The sequence below is a fragment of the Zootoca vivipara genome, chromosome 6 (assembly GCF_965207765.1).
Source record: "Zootoca vivipara chromosome 6, rZooViv2.hap1.1, whole genome shotgun sequence".
NCBI classification, from domain to species: domain Eukaryota; kingdom Metazoa; phylum Chordata; class Lepidosauria; order Squamata; family Lacertidae; genus Zootoca; species Zootoca vivipara.
Window position 1 is genome coordinate 88309312 of NC_142589.1, and position 15543 is coordinate 88324854.

The 15543-nt window shown below is 46.0% G+C and overlaps 1 protein-coding gene across 2 annotated transcripts in view; it reads left to right on the plus strand.

The window, feature by feature from the left end:
- Positions 1–15543, plus strand: part of DPP9 (dipeptidyl peptidase 9) — a 49272-nt gene that overhangs the window by 19780 nt on the left and 13949 nt on the right. For both annotated transcript variants that reach the window (XM_035118412.3, XM_035118414.3), the window contains 7 exons: positions 1700–1813; positions 3473–3601; positions 4032–4093; positions 6835–6935; positions 8755–8932; positions 11485–11650; positions 13696–13775. In XM_035118412.3, coding sequence (XP_034974303.1) covers positions 1700–1813; positions 3473–3601; positions 4032–4093; positions 6835–6935; positions 8755–8932; positions 11485–11650; positions 13696–13775 — 830 coding nt within the window. The remainder of the gene's footprint in view (positions 1–1699; positions 1814–3472; positions 3602–4031; positions 4094–6834; positions 6936–8754; positions 8933–11484; positions 11651–13695; positions 13776–15543) is intronic.

A 15543-nucleotide genomic window follows, 5' to 3' on the forward strand; every position in this document is an offset into this window, starting at 1 on the left:
GGGATTCCCACATGGCAGGGTTGATACTGCTAATCCTTCATGTATTCTTTGCAAATACCAGCATGGTTAATGGTCTTGTCCATAGATTTCCTAAATGGGAGGTGTACAATGACCTCGGGGCCCAAGCCTAGTCTTTCTGTCCCTTGCATTCAAATAATCCAATATGATAGCTGAAGAGAGAGGGAATTCTTGTGTAACCGATTCCAATGTATCCTGTAAATCAGAATTACAATCCTTAGAGCTTTTTGGAGGGTGGTAAACATTTGTTCAGGTTTGTTCAGAACCCTGTAGGCTAGTCAGGTGAATAATTTGAAGACAAGGTGAGTTGACTTTTAAGTTAGTGGCCACCCCAAAAGCAGAGCCACCTCTGATCCTTCCCTTCTTACGATAATTCCTCAGGGGCAGTGAGATGATGCTGTTGGGGGACACAAATCATTCTTTGGATGGCATGCTAGGGACTTCCTGTATGACCACTGGGGTCCTCTGCCAGGGCAGGGCAGGTGACATGAAACGAGGAATGTAAAAAGCCCTCCTGCAGCTCCCTGCGACCCCAAAAGCAGAGGATGACTTGCTCTGGAGAGAAGGGAACACAGTCATCTTGACTCGCACACCTCTACGCACGTGTGCCTTGTCTGCAGAAGGACATGGAAGAGAGGACCTGGCTCGGTCATTTCATAAAATGGCCTTGGCTATGAGCAGTCACAACAATAAAAACACAGCACGTAGGCTAATAGTAGAGAATATATAATAGAATAATGATATTCAAATTATAGGAATAAGCCAATCAAAGTTCATATGTACAAAATAACAGAGTGATAGCCGTGTGTTCAAAACAGATGTCTTAAGGACAGTCTCACAATAGTGTTTCAAAAGTTTCAACGGAACACATCTCAAAAGCCTCAAGAGTCTCCGGAATGATACTACTATTTTGTAACAGTAGCATCAGTGAGCACTGATCCTTAGCATGAATCTTACTTACATATTCTGTTGAAAAATATCGGCTAATGAAGACTATTACGAAACAGTAGTATCATTCCGGAGACGCTCCTTTTGAGGTTTTTGAGACGTCTTCCATTGAAACTTTTGAAAGACAATAGCGAGACTGTCCTTAGATATCTGTTTTGAACACATGGCTTGACGGTCCTCGCTACCACTCTGTTATTTTGTACATATGAACTCTGATTGGCTTATTCCTAAATTTATTCTATTATTTATTCGCTACTACTGAGTTTCTCCGAAAATAAGCCATACCCTGAAAATATGCCATACCACGAAAATATGCCATACCACGAAAATATGCCATACCCCGAAAATAAGCCATAGTGATAGGCAGTTTAACCTTGTAGGGTAAACTGTACCATACTTAATAAAAAATAAGACATCCCCTGAAAATAAGCCACAGTGGTTTTTTTTTGAGGAAAAATAAATATAAGACGGTTCTTATTTTTGGAGAAACACGGTAACTATTAGCGTACGTGTTGTGTTTGTATTCTTGTGATTGGTTCTTATTGCAGCACAGGGGTTTGTTTTTGATTCATTGTTGACTATGAGCAAGGCAGCTTCCTTTCTTCTTAGGGGAGTTGCTGCCCATCGGAGAAAACCACTCAGGGCTAGGTGATCAGAGCCAGTGTTGCTGTAAGGCAGCTGTGGTAGATTCAATTCCCTGGCCCAAACTCTGCCTCCTTTCTCCCCACTGCAGGCTTATCCAGCGTGCTAGATGACCCCAAATCTGCAGGCGTAGCCACGTTCGTCATTCAGGAGGAGTTTGACCGGTTTACAGGGTACTGGTGGTGTCCCACATCTTGCCAAGAAGGTGAGTGCTCTGGGCACCTAGGCCACGCAACAATCCTACCAGCCCTTAGATCAGCCTTCTCCCATCTCCTGCCAACCTAGCAGTTCAAAAGCACACCAGGGCAAGTAGATAAAAAGGTATTGCTGTGGCGGGAAGGTAAACAGCATTTCCGTGCGCTCTGGTTTCCATCACGGTGTCCCGTTGCGCCAGAAGCGGTTTAGTCCTGCTGGCCGCATGACCCGGAAAGCTGCCTGCAGACAAACGCCGGCTCCCTCGGCCTGAAAGCGAGATGAGTGCCACAACCTCATAGTCACCTGACTGGACTTAACCATCCAGGGGTCCTTTACCTTATTATTATTATTATTATTATTATTATTATTATTATTATTATTTATTCATATACAGTGGTAACTCTACTTACGAATGTTTCTACTTACGAACGGAGCTCTGTCCACCATCTTGGATGCGGTTCAGATAGGATTTTTTCTACTTACGAATTTTTAGATAGGGTTGCTTCTACTTACGAATTTTTTCTCCCAATGCATTCCTATGGCATTCGACTTACGATTTTTTTCGACTTACAAATGGGTGTTTGGAACGCATTAAATTCGTAAGTAGAGGTACCACTGTACCGCCCTTCATCTGAAAATCTCAGGACTGTTCACAATATAAAAATACAGGATGACATCACAAAATAAATAGTTAAAACAATAACAAAGCGAAACAATACACCCCCAACACATTTAAAAGGTTGTAGAATATTAATTGGCCAAAGGCCTGGTGGAAGAGGAACAATTTCATTTAAAGATGTATAATGAAGGCACCAGACAAACCTTTGGGAGAGCATTCCACAAATGGGGAGCCACCACAGAAAAGGCTGGTTCTTGTGTTGCCACTCTCTGGACCTCTCGTGGAGGAGGCACACAAAGAAGGGCCTGGCTATTTGACAGCTCCCTGTGTTTGTGTTCATTCCAGCCTTTTCAGAGCAACGAGGGCTGCAGTCTCAACTTTATTTTTAAAGGGAGGGTTTTGGGCACAGTGTCTGGGTTGGTTTATATGGAGAAGGGCAGTCCTTGAGGTATTGCCCATTTTTCTGAACCTTTTGCAGTTCTACAATATCCTTTTTGAGGCGAGCGAGTTCCGTAGGCGAACTGTGTGCTGCGTGAATAATTACTTTTCCCTCTCATCAGTTTCCACAATAGGCTTTCACATGGCATAGAAGCCGCTTCCAGAAATATAGCAGAATAGAGCACAGGTTTAGCACTTATTTTTGTGATATTTTGCAAATGAAAATCCCCTCCCCCAAGCAAACAACATGGAAATGACCTCAAAGCTTGCACCATGTTCTGCTGCATTTCTGGAAGTGGCTTTTGTGTCGTGTGAAAGCTCAAAACACAATGCAGAAATTAACAGTTAGGGGGAAAACCTTGGGAAAATGGGATAAACTGCTCTGCAAATGCACCCTTGGACCACAAGCTTCTAGACATGTGAGCAGGAGTGTTTTCCTTGGAGAAATACAGCAGCATTTTCCTGCCCCGCATTGCTTCATCCAGAAGAAGTCTGTGTTGTACAGTCCTCTTCTTGTTGAATGGGCCACGCTCCAAGGTCAGTGTATGCAAGAAGAGACTGCTGGGAGGAGCTGCCTCAGAATTACCTCCCCATCTTGCCTCCTCTATCTAGGTCCCGAGGGCTGGAAAACATTACGAATCCTCTATGAGGAGGTGGACGAGTCGGAGGTGGAGATCATCCACGTTCCTTCTCCCGCCCTGGAAGAAAGAAAGACGGACTCGTACCGCTACCCCAGGACAGGTCAGTGGGGGAGCTGTGGGGTGAGGATGGAGGGAGCTTGGAAAACCCCACCCGGCAGACGACATCGCCTTCTGCCCTAATCCTTTTAACCAGAGGTGGCCGGAGTTGAACCCGGGACTCGCAGAATACCTTAGGAGGCGCCTCCACTTTCCATGGATTCTGATTTTCTTCCAGGAGAGCCAGATCATTTAATCTTTTGTAGCCCAGTGGCCGTTGCAGTTGTTACTCACAAGAAAAAAATGCAAGGCAGTCTAATAGTAGGTTTTGGTGTTGTAATAGTGGTAGAAATGGCAATCCTGTGCTACTGACCAGCCAAGAACTGGGCTTGCCCTTCTACAACCTACATGAAGGGAAATCGGCGGGGGCGGGGGGGCGAGTATTAAAAGCATTCAGCTCAGCTGCCTCCTCATGTCCTTCCCCTCCATTCCAGGCAGCAAGAACCCCAAAATCTCGCTAAAGCTTGCTGAGGTTCAAGTGGATAGCCAAGGGAAGGTAAGGGAGCTGGCTTGCCGTTTGTTAATTGTCTTTGACTTCTTTCCTCTTGGGCTTTCCTTCACAAAGCAAACTCAAAAGCAGCTCAAGGTATTAACAGTCGTTCTGCAGTGCCCAGAACCAATCCCAAATCCAGGGAGCGGATTTTGGTAATCTTTCGTAATAAGATCTCCAAAATCTCAATTTTGCGTCCTCCTCAGCTTGGCGTCCTGTGCAGGGAACTGCCCGTACAGCCCTAAAATACAGCGCTGCCAAATTGAACCTGCTGGGAGTTCTCCAGAGCTTTTGTAGCCAAAAACAGTTTTTGCAGAAGTTGGCATCTCTGTTGAAGTTGAATTATGTGTGCTGTGCTGTTGGCCTATTTATTACTAATTTTTTTCCTTTTTCTGAGTTTAAACGGTTACTTTATTAAAAAAAATTATTTTGACAAAGTAATAATCATAAATACATAAGAATAAAACTGTGCACCCCACCCCCATTGTAACTATCCAACCTCCCAAAATGTCAGCACCTCTTGCGATGGTTTTAACAGCCTTTCCATTTTAACAGTACAAATTCTACAAACACTCTCCATATCTCCTCAAAATAATTTCTCCTGCATATTCCCCGTCTAACCTTAATGGCACATGTTAATTTATCATTAATGGCTATATCCGACACCTCTTTATACCATTATTCCATTTTATATTCTGCTCGCCCCCTTCCACTTCTTTGCTATAATTCATGCTGCTGTGAAAATTTTTGTTGAGCACGTGTGTCATAGCCTGTGAACCTTGATAATAATGCTGCCTCAGAACTTTCGGTCAGCTTTAACCCAGTGATTTCAGTTATCTCCTTAAAAATCCTCAGCCAAAAAAATTGTACATACAGTGGTACCTCGACATACGAATGCTTTGACTTCCGAAGGTTTCGACTTGCAAAGTCGACAACCCTGGAAGTCTTTTCGCCGCGTGCGTTCTGCATCTGCGCAGAAGTGGCGTGCATGGTCTTCGCATGCGCAGAAGCGCAGAATCGGGCGCTTCGACGTCCGAAAACCTCGCCTTACGAACAGCGCCGCGGAACGGATCGTCTTCGTAAGTCGAGGTACCACTGTATTTAGACACCCCCCACAACATGTGAACATTTCTATTTCCTGATATCTATTTATTATTAATTTCAAATATTTATATAACACTGTTATTTACTTGTAAAAATATACGCTGCTATGTCTTAAAAATATACCAAAGCATTTTTCAGCAATAAAAAACATAATATATTTCAATAGAAACCAGACATCTGTTAACCATTGAGGAAAGATGTATCCTTGGTGGCCTGCATAAGATATTTGCTGTTGTTTTATTTCATAAGATTTAGGCACTGCTTGATTGTGGGGGTGGGGAAACCCCAAACGCTCAAAAGTTAAATTACTAAAAACGTGTTAAAACCCACATCAGCTTTCTGAGCATCTGGCTGGGCTTATCTAAACAGGAATGTTTTTAGAGAGCACAGGCAGCGGCCTGAACTCAACAAGCAAGGGGTCCGAAGTGCAGGTGCTGCGACACTAAACGATGGAGCTCTTACAAGGGTAGAAGGTGTATTATGTGGCACCTGTAACTGTGCCAGTTCCGCCAGTTGCAGCAGTCGAGTGGGGTAAGGCAATCTCGCAATCAAACTGGTCCCAAGTCACTAATGGCTTTACATGCTAATACAGTGGTACCTTGTGTTGCGTTACCTCGGGTTACGGCCGTGGCAAACCCGGAAGTGTATACTTCCGGGTTTCGCCACTCGTGCAGAAGCACTCTATCACACTGCGCATGTGCGCAGAAGCAGTGCCTCTAGTTACGGATTTTTCGGGGTGCGCATGGCACCCTGAAATGAATTAAATCCGTAACCAGAGGTACCACTGTAGTGGTGCCTTGAACTTGGCCCAGTAGTAAATTGGCAGCCGGTGCAGATCTCTGAGCCCAGGCGTTTTGTGCCAACGAGGCTCGTGTCAGCAACCAGTCGCCGTCTCTTAGCCTAACCTACCGCCCAGAGTTGTTGTGAGGATAAAATGAGGAAGGAGGAAAACCTTGGGCACCACCTTGGGCTCCCTGGAAGAAAAAGTTGGCGCTCCTAAATGTAATAAATAAATGCAGGCAAGCTTTCTGTTTCCTCATGTTCAGTATATATGTACATTGCATCAAACCCAGAAGTGACCTGGAAACATCGCAAAGATGTCACTAAAAGGGTGCTTGCAGGCTTTTCAAACGGCTTTCGATTATGCACGATTTCACAGATGAATGTGGTGCCTCAAAACGCAACCCCTGCGTAAACATGGAGCTGCCTGTGAAATAAATAAAAATTCATATAAACAGTGAAATCTATAAAGCACCAAAGCCCATAACATAGAATTCCGCTCGCTCAGCATTCACACCTCTCCCTCGACCACTGACACCTGCATGCATTCAGCCACACTTGGACATTCCCAACAGTTACAGGTTCCAGAAATCCCCTGGGCGCATAGATACGAAGGCCGCTCTACAGCACTGGCATCATAGAGATGGAAGGGACCCCCAGGGGCCGTCTTGTCTGAAGTCCCTGCCATGCAGGAACCTTTTGCCCCATGTGGGGCTTGAACCCACCACCCCTGAAATTAAGAGTCTCGTGCTCTACCAGCTGAAGTACCCTAGCTGTTTTTCCCGTGGCCTGATGGAGCGGGTGCTGTCAGTGGTGGGTAAAATGAGTGGTGACTTTCCCCCTCTCCCCTTTCCTGTTTGCAGATAGTATCTTCCCAGGACAAGGAGCTGGTGCACCCCTTTGCAACGATGTTCCCGCGGGTGGAGTACATCGCACGGGCCGGGTGGACCCAGGATGGTAAATAGTAAGTGGACTTTGTGATGCAGTGGGGAAAGCAGGGAGCTCCTTACCCCTGGCCAGACCGTTTGTCCATCTGGCCCAGTGTCGCTTGCCCTTAGTGGCAGTGTCTCTCCAAGGCCTCAGCAGAGAAAGAAAGAGGTGTTCCTTGCCGCTGGGCCCCTCTGTTCTTCTTTAACGGGGGATTGAGCCTGGGGCCTTTCTGCATGCAAAGTGGATGTCTTGCAGCTTCCCACTGTGGTTCCTCTCCTTGTGTGTCTGTGTCCAGCCCCCTGCCTGAGAAGTTGTCACAGATTTAGGGCTCATCCACACTTCCATTGCCTTTCCATTCAATCCGAACAAAACTGAATCACGAGGGGGGATTCTTGGTTTGTTGTTGTTCTTATTTTTTGCTATGTTAATTTGTGGTTTTATATGGTGATTTTATGTTGGGAACCGCCCTGAGATCTGCGAATGAGGGGAAGTATACAAATTTAATACATTGTTGTTGTTAATTCAATTTACATACTGACCTTTTTCAAAAGATTTCAGCATTAGAAACACGTTACAAAACAACAGTGATAAAAACATAATGAAGACATATTCCATGGGTGGGCAAACTAAGGCTCGGGGCCTGGATCCTGCCCAATCGCCTTCTAAACCTGGCCCGCAGACGGTCTGGGAATCAGTGTGTTTTTACATGAGTAGAATGTTTCCTTTTATTTAAAATGGATTTCTGTGTTATTTGTGGGGCCTGCCTGGTGTTTTTACATGAGTAGAATTTGTGCTTTTATTTAAAATGCATCTCTGGGTTATTTGTGGGGCATAGAAATTTGTTCTCCCCCCCCCCTCAAAAAAGGTCCAGCCCCCCCCACAAGGTCTGAGGGACAGTGGACCGGCTCCCTGCTGAAAAAGTTTGCTGGCCCCTGACATAGTCAGAAGCATGTCATGGATCCACACGTCCTTCCACAGTGGGGACATTGGTTTCCAGACGGGAGTTGATCACGGTGTGGCTTTGCCAAGCATGCCTTCCTCTTAGCACGTTTCTCCCTTGCGTCCTGAGATCGAGTTTCTTCAAAGCCCATGACACCTTTGGTAAAGGCTGTTCTCCAACTGGAGCACTCACAGGCTAGTGTTTCCCAGTTGTCAGTGTTTATACTACATTTTTTAAGGATTTGCCTTGGGACAGTCTTTAAACCTCTTTTGTTGTCCACCAGCATTACACTTTCCATTTTTAAGTTCGGAATAGAGTAGTTGCTTTGGAAGACAATCAGATTTCTAATAGTATAACCAAATCAGTAATAGTTACAGGTAGGTAGCCGTGTTGGTCTGAGTCGAAACAAAATTAAAAAATTCCTTCAGTAGCACCTTAAAGACCAACTAAGTTTTTATTTTGGTATGAGCTTTCGTGTGCATGCACACTTCATCAGCATGCACACGAAAGCTCATACCAAAATAAAAACTTAGTTGGTCTTTAAGGTGCTACTGAAGGAATTTTTTTATTTCAAATCAGTAATGTTTGATATCACTGTAAATACTACTCTGAAAATGTATTATTCCAAAAGTGAAACCTTCATCTGGTTGTAAATATTAAGATTATACCAGCAAGAATGAGTCTTTCTGTAAAAAAAATATGATTTAAATCAAGTCTGACTAGTGATTTAAATCAAGTCTTACTGACTAGTGGTTTAAATCGTGATTTAAATCGATTTGATTTAAATCAAATTCACCTGGGAGGAGAGGCTACCACCTTGTGAGGCTGTCCATTTTGGGGGTCTCCCAGTTACGGAATATTGATTCTCCCACTCCCTCGTTCTCTTTCTCTCTGTGTCTCTCTCTCTGCTCAGTGCTTGGGCCATGTTCCTCGACCGGCCTCAGCATCAGCTCCAGCTCGTCCTGTTCCCCCCTGCCCTCTTCATCCCGGTTCCGGAGAGCGAGGAGCAGCGCCAGGAGTTTGCCAAAGCTGTGCCGGGGAACGTCCACCCCTTCATCATTTACGAGGAAGTCACTGACGTCTGGATAAACGTAAGGGAGCGGCGTGGGCTGGAATGACTGGAGGTGGGTGGGAAGGGCCTAGCACCCCTGCCTCTTCCCCCTGCCTTTCACTGCTGCTGTTTTGGGAAAGTAAAGATTCCTCCCCTACACTTTTATTGAACACACACACACACAGACGCCCCGCCGACCTGGATCCCTGCCCAGAGGGGCGAAACACCAGGCTTTGCATTCCAAAGGTCCACCATTCAGTGCCCAACATCTCCAGCTATGGTGCGGACAAGGCTCCCGTCTGAAGCTGCCAATCAGTGCGGGCGCTCCCGTGAGAGATGGGTTTATGCGCTCCTCTAACTGGGGTTGCAGCGGTGAAGCAGAGGGGTTTATTTTTGCATCCCCCTCCCAAAACTTGCACCCCCCAAAAAAAAATCAGGGTGTCTGCAAGGTTGCACCAGAGTGCCTTCCAATCTGGCTGCTCTGGCCTGAATCAGAAAGGTCCAGAAGATGCTCTGACGCTCGTCAGCAGCGTCACATCAGAGCGCTGGGTGGGAAGATGCTCCAGCACAAACCACCTGGCAAGTGCCAGAGTGAGAGCCTTTCGTCTGGAGCAAAAACCGGGACATTTTGGGATGCAAACAGAAGTCAGGATTGGCTTTTGTTATTCTGGCTATCCCGCTTAAAATGAGACAGTTGGGGGGTACTTTTTTTTCTTCACACAAGGCAGCTGCTCGAGTCACTGAGTGTAGCTTCCCTTCACTTCTGAGGGCTCTGAAAATGATGTCAAGAGGCCTGGGGCCGCAGGAGAGGCAGCACGGTGTAGTGGTTAGAGTGTTGGACTGGGTGTGTGTGACCTTGTGGGCCAGCCACTGTCTCTCTCAGCCTGACCTACCTCACAGGGTTGTTATGGGGACCAAATGAAAGGGGGGGAACCTTGTTTACCACGTTGAACTCCTTGGAGAAAATGGTGAGATAGGAATGTAATTAAGAATAGTAAAAATGTTTCTAGAGCCCAAGCTCCCCACCCCAACAGACCACTTGGAAATTGCTGGAGTGGTCTTGGCAGGACCACTTAATGGTTTTTCTGCCTTCTCTAGCAATTGCACTGCGCTGTGCTAGAGGCCGTGTGCTTTTCAGTTGCCTTTTGATTGCTTCCTTTATTTATTGCGTACTGTTGTTTCATAGAATTCAGATTGTAGCGCAATAGAATACAGTGTCGGAAGTAAGAGAAGCAATGAAAAACCAGTATAGCGTGACTTTTTCTTGCAGTCGGTGTACTGTCTCCCATTTTCAATGAATTCAGTTAATTAAAATAAAATAAATCGCAAATCCACAGACATGCCACGGGCCACGTGAATGAAGTTTGTGGAGCTTTGGTCTGGCTTCCCCTGGCCTAGAAGCTAGTTTGCCCTGTGAATGTCTGGAATCCATAGTCATTTAGGTGAGGCATAGCTTTCGAGACAATGGCCACACAGCAGGAGGCTAGTTTGGCCTGTGTGGAGAGTTTATATCAGATGATGGTTTGTGTTATGGCCCTGTGCTCTTAGCTGGGAGCCTAAGTCACCCCCTCTGTTTTTGATGCGCTTTAATAATAATCCATTCATAATTTTATTTGCACTCTTTTTTCCGCCAGAAAAAGAGAGAATCCTGTTCAGAGCAGTCTATAGTACACAAAACAGGAATGCATCTCAAAATCAGCTATCACAGGAACACTTCCATCATAATGCAACAGAAAAAATTTAAAATAACGTACAACACACCCCAAACTTTTCAGTACAGTGGTACCTCAGTTTACGAACTTAATCTGTTCCGGAAGTCCGTTCTTAAACCGAAACTGTTCTTAAACTGAGGCACGCTTTCCCTAATGAGGCCTCCCGTCACCGGTGCCCTTCCACTGTTTGGATTCTGTTCTTTAGACCGAGGTAAAGTTCTCAAACCGAAACACTATTTCCGGTTTTGCAGCGTTTGTAAACCGAATCGTTTTTAAACTGGAATGTTCTTAAACCGAGGTACTAGGTAAAGGTAAAGGGTCGTGACCGACTCTGGGGTTGCGCGCTCATCTCACATTATTTGCCGAGGAAGCCAGCGTATAGCTTCCAGGTCATGTGGCCAGCATGACAAAGCCGCTTCTGGCAAACCAGAGCAGCACATGGAAACTCTGTTTACCTTCCCGCTGTACTTCCTATTTATCTACTTGCATTTTGACGTGCTTTCGAACTGCTAGGTTGGCAGGAGCTGGGACCAAGCAACGGGAACTCACCCCGTCACAGGGATTCGAACCGCCGACCTTCTGGTCAGCAAGCCCTAGGCTCAGTGGTTTGACCACAGCGCCACCTGGGTCCCCAACCGAGGTACTACTGTACTATAAATTTAGCAAGATTACACCCAACCATGTTACACCTCCTGGCAGTAGCCAAAATAACAAGGGAGCTTGATACTTCCACCTTTGTCTGGGAAAGATGCTTGCCATGGTGTTACTCGCGGTCCTTCTTTTGCCAAAACTTGCAAGGCTTTCAAACATGGAGGGTAGGTTTAGCTGGAAATGCCTCTCCCATGATGTTGCTAGCGTACCTCCCCTCTCTTCCGGGCAGGTCCACGACATCTTTTACCCTTTTGTCCAGCCAGAGGGGGAAGAGGAGGAGCTTTGCTTTATCCGAGCCAACGAGTGCAAGACGGGCTTCTGCCACCTGTACAAAGTCACAGTCGTCCTCCAGCGGGGCAGCTTTGACTGGATGCAGCCGTACGTCCCTAGCCAAGGTGAGATCCCAAGAGCTGCCTGCCTGCCCCCTGCCTGCCTGCCTGCAGTGCGAGTTTTCCAGGAAAACATTCTTCCACTCTGCGCCTTGAATGTTTTTCCAGTAGCCAAGAGCAGTTGGAGGGGCAAATCTGGTTAATAATAACAATAATAATTTATTTATACCCCACGCATCTGGCTGGTTCCCAACAGAACATTAAAAACAAGATAGAACATCAAGCTTTAAAAAACTTCCCTGAACAGGGCTCCCTTCAGATGTCTTCTAAAAGTCAGATAGTTGTTTATTTCCTTGATATCTGATGGGCGCCACCACTGAGAAGGTCCTCTGCCTGGTTCCCCATAGCTTCACTTCTCACAGTGAGGGAACCGCCAGAAGGCCCTTGGAGCTGGACCTCGGTGTCCGGGCTGAATGATGGAGGTGGAGATGCTCCTTCAGGTAAACAGGACTGAGGCTGTTTAGGGCTTTAAAGGTCAGCACCAACGCTTTGAATTGTGCTCGGTTGGCAAAGTGAGAATGCATTTGTAGTGCAGTCTTGTGCATTTTAACACAGACCTGTCCATTGAGTAATGGCACAAAGATTGCCGTCCTAGGGGTTCAAATGCCCTCCCAACACACACACACACACACACACCAGTTAAAAAGCTTTTCATGGGCTTCACCCACTTTTTCAGCCATTCCTCATTGGGCTTTGCTCCAATCCTGGTTGTTCTCTGGACTTTTGTTTAATTTGCCAGATCTTTGGTCTCTAATCTAGTATTGATTTATATATTTCATAAAAATTCATGTACGGATTGATAGTTCAAAGGAACCTCAGAAGAAGTTTACAAACAGAATAAGAGAATGATAAATAAAAACAGTTACAAGCAACTTTTTGACACATTCAGAAAATAATTGAAATCAAAAGTAATCTAAAAACCAGATTAAAACACATATTGACATTCAACATGCCTGGCTAGGCTGAACAAACAAGTTTTTAGCAGGGGCTGAAAAGAATCTTGGAATTGTAGAGTTGGAAGGGACCCCGAGGGTCATCCAGTCCAACCCCCTGCAACACAGGAATCTCAACTATAGCATCCATGACAGATGGCCACCCAACTTTAGCTTAGGAACCTCCAAGGAAGGAGAGTCCGCAAACTGCCAGGGGCACACATTCCACTGTCAAACAGCTCTTACTGTCGGAAAGTTCTTCCTGATGTTTAGTCAGAAGGGTATAGCGAAGGTCTCTGCCTGATATCAAGAGGCAGGGAGTTCCAAAGTGTGCATGCTGCCACACTAAAAGACTGGTTCTGTGCAAGTGTGGAACGAGTATTACATGGCACCGGCAACTGCGCCAGTTCGCAAATTGAAGCGGGCGACTGGCTGTGTACGGGGCAAGGCAAACTTGTCCCAAGTTGTTCAGGGCTCTACATACTAATAGTAACACCTTGAACTTGGCCCACTAGCAAATCTACAAGTGGTGATGGTCTTTGGGCAGGTTTCTGCCCCACCCTCAACAGCACGGCAGGAGCAGTAGTCCGGGACAACTGCAAAAAGAGGTAAAACCTGTACCACTCTGGAGAGACAGTGAGCAGGAAGGCAGGGTCTCATCCATTGTACCAGATAGTAGACAGCCGCCCTGGGCACAGAATTAACCTGCACCTTCATGGACAGCTATGAGTCCAAAACAACCTCAAGGCTGCACACCTGGCCCTTTAGGGACACAGTTACCCCATCCAGGACCAGGGACTCCCCCTCCCTGCCGTCCCTGTGTGTTTTATGCCCGAAAACAGGTACTTCTGACTGGCAAAGCAGAAACAAACAAGGAAATAAGGAAGTGAGCAAACTCCAGGCTGAATCTGTGGTTGTTTGCAGCAAGGTTTGGGCATAATTCTTCACGTGCGGATAAGTGGATTTCAGCACAGTGAGCAGGCAGGTGGCCTCACCTACGGTGTTACCTACATGTGCATAGTTTCAGGTTTACTTAACAAGTTGGTTAAATAAATAAAGGCGACCGCAGCATTCTGCATTGGACAGACACGTTCTCTGTCTCTCTTTTTTTTGCCCCAGAGGACTTCAAATGCCCTCTCAGGAAGGAGGTGGCGCTCACCAGCGGTGAATGGGAAGTCCTGGCCAGGCATGGATACAAGGTACAAGGAGCCCCCTTGGATTCGGCAGCACAGAATTGAAACTTCGAAATCCGCAGCCTGCCTCGCGTTTTGATTTCCGTCTTCGTCCTCAAAATAAAGGGGTGGCAAAGGAGTCGCCAGGCGAGTCTCTCTCTCTGGTGATGGCCTCCCCGGGATCAGGATGCCCACATGCAGCTGTCGGCCTCTGCATACAGCAGTGGCCAAAATTGTGGAAACCTTTTGGAAAAAGTGTACTTCCGAGGTTTGGTGGCTCATAACACCACCTTTTTTTGGAGTAATACCCTAAAAAATTATATGTCAGTGGAAAGATAATTTAATGAAGAATGTAATGCAACAGGTTTATTCGGTTATCTGTATTCTATCGAAAGTTATAGCCAAATAACCAGAAAAAGGAGTGTTTAGAGAGCCAATCAGGTGTCATTTTGTTTTGGCAATGATGGCTCAACAACACTTTTTTTGGAGTAATACCATAAAATTCTACAGTGGACACTCCGGATACAAACTTAATTCATTCCGGGGGTCCGTACTTACCCTGAAAAGTGCATATCTGGAGGCGCATGCGTGCATGGCAAAACCCGGTAACGTAACCCGAGGTACCACTGTATATCAATGGAAAGATAATTTAATGAAGAATGTAATGCAATAACTTTTATGAAGGATAATTGAACAAACTTTGGAAATTTTGGAACGGCCCAGTCAGAGCGGTCCTAGGCCAGGAGTTCATTTTATAGGACAGCACATCTTTAGAAGTGGGTTTTCCTGCCCCGCTCCCCAAAGCAGAACAACAGAGCACTGGGAAAGTGTTCCCCCCACGCCTTTGTCTAGGGCAGGACAGGCCAACTTTTCATACCAAGTGTGTCGCAACATGGAACCCCCAGGCTGCTGCACTGGCTTGTCGCGTGGGGGTGGAGCGAGGCCAAAATTTGAAGATGCCTTTGCAAAGCCAGCTTAGTGAGGCGTCAAGCTTTGAGAAGGAGGCGTGAGGCTCTGGTGGGGTCCAAGTGCCTTCCCACCCCGTCCCCAAAGCTGGGAATTGGCCTTTGGGAAGAAGGTTAGAAGATTCTAGGACCCAAGGGCATTCAGATGTCCTTTTTTTCGACTGGTCTTAGGAGTTCCTAAAAGTGTTCTCTTATTCGGCGATATATGCCGAGCTAGGTCAGCACCTCTTAGAATCTAGGGGTTGGATCATGACTTTTAAACACAGTGGTACCTCAGAAGTCGAACAGAATCCGTTCCGAAAGTCCATTCGACTTCCAAAACGTTCAGAAGCCAAGGCGCGGCTTCCGATTGGCTGCAGGACCCGTCGGGCGTTCGGCTTCCGAAAGAACGTTCGCAAACAGGAACACTCACTTTCAAGTTTGTGGCGTTCAGGAACCAAAACATTCGACTCACAAGGCATTTGGGATCCAGGGTACGACTGTACTGGTTAAAAATTCATTTTAGTACAGACTCGGAAAGCCTACTAACTTGTTTACTGAGAGATTTGCGTAATTTTACATGGTTTTCTGCAAAGCAAACTCAGACGAATAGGAATTGCAATAGATTCTCTCCTCTTCCTGGATGAGTTGCATATTTTCTCTCTCATTAAGCAGAAGCTCATCATAAATTTCAAAACATTTATCCTGTATGCTCATCTGCTTACTTAGGTTTGCAGCCTCATCATGAAATGACACACAACTATTTTCATAATTTAGATAGCTTTTTGTGTCGTAGAGTTTTTATGTTAGCCCACTTGAATGAATTCCCCTCATTTGTACTGTCTGGAAGT